Source organism: Artibeus jamaicensis, unplaced genomic scaffold (assembly GCF_021234435.1).
Source record: "Artibeus jamaicensis isolate MK-2021 breed Jamaican fruit bat unplaced genomic scaffold, CSHL_Jam_final contig_475, whole genome shotgun sequence".
In the NCBI taxonomy this organism is placed as follows: domain Eukaryota; kingdom Metazoa; phylum Chordata; class Mammalia; order Chiroptera; family Phyllostomidae; genus Artibeus; species Artibeus jamaicensis.
Genome location: NW_026521852.1, coordinates 1,741,198 through 1,745,881, shown reverse-complemented (window position 1 = coordinate 1,745,881; position 4,684 = coordinate 1,741,198). Strand labels below are relative to the sequence as shown.

At 41.8% G+C, this 4,684-nt stretch overlaps 1 protein-coding gene across 1 annotated transcript; it reads left to right on the top strand.

The window, feature by feature from the left end:
* Nucleotides 1-2,077: 2,077 nt before the first annotated feature.
* Nucleotides 2,078-4,684, top strand: IL20 (interleukin 20). The gene is made up of 5 exons (XM_037155330.2): nucleotides 2,078-2,236; nucleotides 2,492-2,557; nucleotides 2,675-2,827; nucleotides 3,525-3,599; nucleotides 4,607-4,684. The coding sequence occupies exons 1-5, from the start codon at nucleotides 2,078-2,080 to the stop codon at nucleotides 4,682-4,684; spliced, it is 531 nt and encodes a 176-aa protein (XP_037011225.2).

Sequence of the window (4,684 nt, the reverse complement as noted above, 5' to 3'; positions counted from 1 at the left end):
TTTGTATTTCAGTACCTAGCCCAATATAGTAGGTGCTCAATAAACGCGGATTAAATTGTTGAGTTTATTGTATATTCACTACACACCTACTGCATTCAAGGCAAACTAATGTAATTTTTATTTAAAATGAATCAGTCACTCATTATGTGCCAGGTGTATGAATTATACTTTATTTTATTTAAATGTCAAAACAAATTCTGGGGTAAGTTTAATTATCACCATTTCGGGGCTAAGACAAAAGCCCAGAGAGATGAGTCGACTTGTCTAAGCTCCCAGAGATGCAGGGTGACTGACTAAATCATCCTGGTTTACCTGTGGTTTCTGGTTTTAAATTGGAAAGTCCTGTGTCTCAGGAACGCCCTAGGTCCTGGGCAAACTGGGACAACCTACATTGGTGGGAACTTGTGGGAGCAGGGATATGAATCCAGTTCTCTCGTCTCTAAACACAGAGTTCTTTCTAATTCTTTTGGGTTTAGTTTGTGTGTTCCTTTTTCCTACATTGGCAGTATCTCAGATGGACATGGACTTAAAATATACCTAGCACATTGCCTGGCATGCAGGGAACAGTTCAGTAAGTGGTGATGGTTAGCGGTGTGGTACTGATCCGTACTGGAGCCTAAGGTAAAAAAGGAAAGATGTACACTCCTAAACAGAAGTTTTTATGTATTTTATATATGTTATTTTCCCCAAAACATTAAAGTAGTTGAAAGATATTGAAAATTTTACAAGCAGCTATATTACAACTGACAATATTATTGTAAGTTTAAACACTTTTTAAAAGCCCCATAAAGAATTTATTATTTTACTTTCCTGGTGAAGACTCATCACTAATATTTTTATCATATAGTTCTGGGAAAAAATTAATAACTAAAGATACATAAAAACATATACTGTATGTAAGTAGATAGGAGTACTTGTTTTCCCTTTGGTCTTGGGTTCCAACACAGCTTAGCAAGGCACTTTCAGATTCTGCCCCTATTTAAAATATTGATATTTTGTTTATCGTGATCTTTTTCATTAATTTTGATATTGCATTAAAATATTATTTCTGTTGACCACTGAGACTTTGTGCCCCGTAAAATTTTGTGCCTGAAGTAAGTGCCTACTCTCCTTGCCTTAATACCAGCCCATTATTATTTCATCTTAAAAGTCAGCGAAGACTATAAAGTGCCACCTTATGGACAAAGGCTCACCCCAAAAAGAAATGAGTTTTCCTCTGTCTTTCTTCATTTGATCTTCAGCGGGATTTAAAGTGCCAGGGAAGAGCGTGCTCTTGAATTCATCCCAGGTGTACCTGACTGCAGTCTTCCTGAGGAGGGCACTGTGGAGTAGACACTGCAGGAGGGTGGAGAAGTCTTAGGTGGAATTGGGCAGATTGCCCAATTGATCTTGCCTTTCCTTGGCAGTAAGATTTTTATGAAGTCATTGACTTTCTATTTGCCTTCTGGGCTGAGATAAATCGGCTCTCCCCAAATGAGTGATTTGATCTCAGACAAATGTCAAACAGAGCTAAGCTCCTCTGCCCTGAGGTGGCCATAAAATCCAATTTTCTTCAAGTGTTTCTGGTGGCTTGGCAACAGCTTCTGTGAGTCTCTTTCCCCCCAGTTTCCCTGAGGGTCTAAAGGAATCAGAAGAGTGAGCTATACTGGCATTCTGAAAGGGAAGATGATATACGTCAATTCACAGAAACAAGTTTTGACATTTTCCCTGAGATGTCATCCTCTATCTACTCACTGTTTGCTGCTCCAGGACTTACCTCCTGGGCAATGATGATGGGGTTGGGATGGGGACAGAATAAAGGAGCAGGGACCTGTAGCACCAACTCACACTCAGATCCTGAGTGAGCAACAGAAGGCTCTTCTTTGAGGAAGCTCAGCATTTTTTCTCAGTAAGTTAGATGAATATGCTAGACTGTAGGAAGCCAGATAAAGCTATTAAGTTTCCTCCTCATGAGACATCTGGGGGAGGCAGGTCTCTGGTGACCATATGGGCTTCTTAACGCATCTGGGGGAAATCAGTAAGTCACGCTCTTTTCTTTGAATTCCTAGCTCCTGTGGTTTCCAGATTCTGTCACAAGATGAAAGGTTCCAGTCTCCCCCGCTGCATTTTCTTGGCTGTGTTTTATCTCTTCTGGACACCTTCTGCTGGGCTGAAGACACTCCATTTGGGAAGCTGCGTGATCACCACAGACCTTCAGGAAATGCAAAATACATTTTCTGAGATAAGGGAGAGTGTGGTATGTGGGGGAGGCAACTCCCAATTTTGTAGCTGCTTCTTCCCTTCTCTATTTATCTTCCTCTGTCTCTCAGCAGCATGGTCACAAAAAGAGACAGATGTATTCCCAAGAAACTTCTGTAGTTCATGATATAAAAGTGTTTTGTAAAGGGACACTGCTCACTGGGTCATGGCAAGGAGGGAATGAGAGGTCTTTGTGTCTAAATCCCAGACAACCATCAATGACTTGTCATTTCTTGCCTTGCCTTCTGTTTAGCAAGCCAAAGATGAAATCATTGATCTCAGAATCTTGAGGAAGACTGAGTCTTTGCAAGACACAAAGGTATGTGCTTGGCTCATAGGAGTTCTGGGAGGAAATGTGAGCGAGGGGCAACTCTATCCCCCTGAGTCTAGTCCCCGGACACCCTCTCCCCACCAACACGCCAATCTGTTTTTGTAGCCTGCAGATCAGTGCTGCCTCCTCCGCCATATACTGAGACTCTACCTGGATACAGTATTCAAAAACTATCTGACCTCTGACCACCATATCCGCCGAAAGATCAGCAGTCTCGCCAACTCTTTTCTTACTGTCAAAAAGGACCTCCGACTCTGTGTGAGTAGGAGTCTAGTGTAAAGGGATTCATCTCGGCACACAGCTTTGGTGACTTAGCAACTAAACTCTTTTTAACTTTTATGTAAGAGATGGAAAAAACTTGGTCCAAAAGTTCTAATAATCTGTGTTGAGCCACATGATTAGGTAATAAGAACTCAGTTTTACTGACTTTTGGATCTATGCTCCATGTAAAAAAGTCTAAAGAACTACAAAATGCTAGCTGTTTAATGTTAATGACAATTATCTCTTATCCATGGAATTAAGGTGAAGGATCTGATGGTGTGTGTACTAGTGCATACAGGGTCCAGGCAGCCAGTCATCAGGCCATCGGATTCAGTCTCAAGATGGGGCCTGAGCAGTACTTATTAACTCAATTTTCTCTTTCATGGGGGCTCTCTGGAAGAGGATAGACCACAGCTGATGTGGGGGGTATAGGCCAGATGGAATACTGTGATCACAAACTCCTTCAGAGCTACCTTTTTCTAAAAAGAAGCAATGAACTCTGTAGTTGAGCCTAAAAAGCTGGCCTCCTCTTCTAAAGACGATTAGGTTAATGATCCTAAATGCTGAAGCCTGAAAAGACTTTTCTTTAAGAATGAAGTATCAATACAAAGAGGAGAATTTTCTTCTCTTTCATATTAATGGCAGGAAATCAGAATATTTAATAAAACCTGTCATTCTTTGGCATTCCTTTCAGCATGCCCATATGACATGCCCTTGTGGGGAGGAAGCAATGAAGAAATACAGCCAGATTCTGAATCACTTTAAAGAGGTATATGCAATTTTGGCCTTGGTTGGGATGAATGTGTTTTTAGAACTGAGGTCATAGATGGGTGGGATGGGTATTCATACTGATAGGAATCCAGTAGCCCTCAGATTAATAGCCCCCTGAGGTCATGTGGACTCTCTCTGCTTTACTCCAGAGACACCCATCAGGCTCCAGAAGGGTGCTTTCTCTGGAACATGCTTTGAGAAATAAAAGGGAATGACAGTGATTCAATCAAGTCACTCCAGAGACATATGCTCTTCCTTCTACACAAACAAGAGACTGTAGTTTTCCAATATTCACACACTCATACATACCCTCAAATATAGTCACTCACAAGTTCCAACAAGCCCACACCATGCTGTCTCTCACTTCAGTGACTTTGTACATCTGCCAGGAACGCCTGGAATCCACTCCTTACTGACTAAGCCCATGCATCCTTTAAGACTTGGTCTAGGCATCACCTTCAAGAAGGTGCTGCAACTTCTCTGAGTTTAGTGCCTCCACTGTTGTCCTGTGTGGACTCCATCACTTACTCACCATACTACATTTTAATTGCCTCCTTCTGCCTGTCTCCCTCACTAGACTATTGTACAATTCATCTCCAGATCCCAGCCCAGCCCAGTGATTAGCACAATAAACATTTGTTCAATTGAAGTATGCAGAAGAGGCAACTCTTGTGCACATGCACACACACTCTCACGGACATACACATGCCTTTTCAAAAAACAGCCTCATAACTTTGATTTCTGTGATGTAAGGAGGCTTGGGTTGCAGTCTCAATTCTGCTACTCCCTAGGGTCTCAGTTTCCCTGTGTAAAACCTGGGTGATTTTCCCTCCTCTTGTGAGATCTTGAGGTTCTTTCTATATAAGTTCTGTCCAGTTCCTTTATGTTGAAAAGAATGCTTTGCTTACAATCTGCAACAGAACTGGCAATGAAAGGAGAGGATTAACCTTGGGGTACATGTTGTCTCTTTGAGATTTACTCACCATGTAAGTGTGTGTCTTTCAGCTTAAGCCTCATGAAGTGGTGGTGAAAGCTTTGGGAGAGCTAGACATTCTCCTGCAGTGGATGGAGAAGACGAGATAG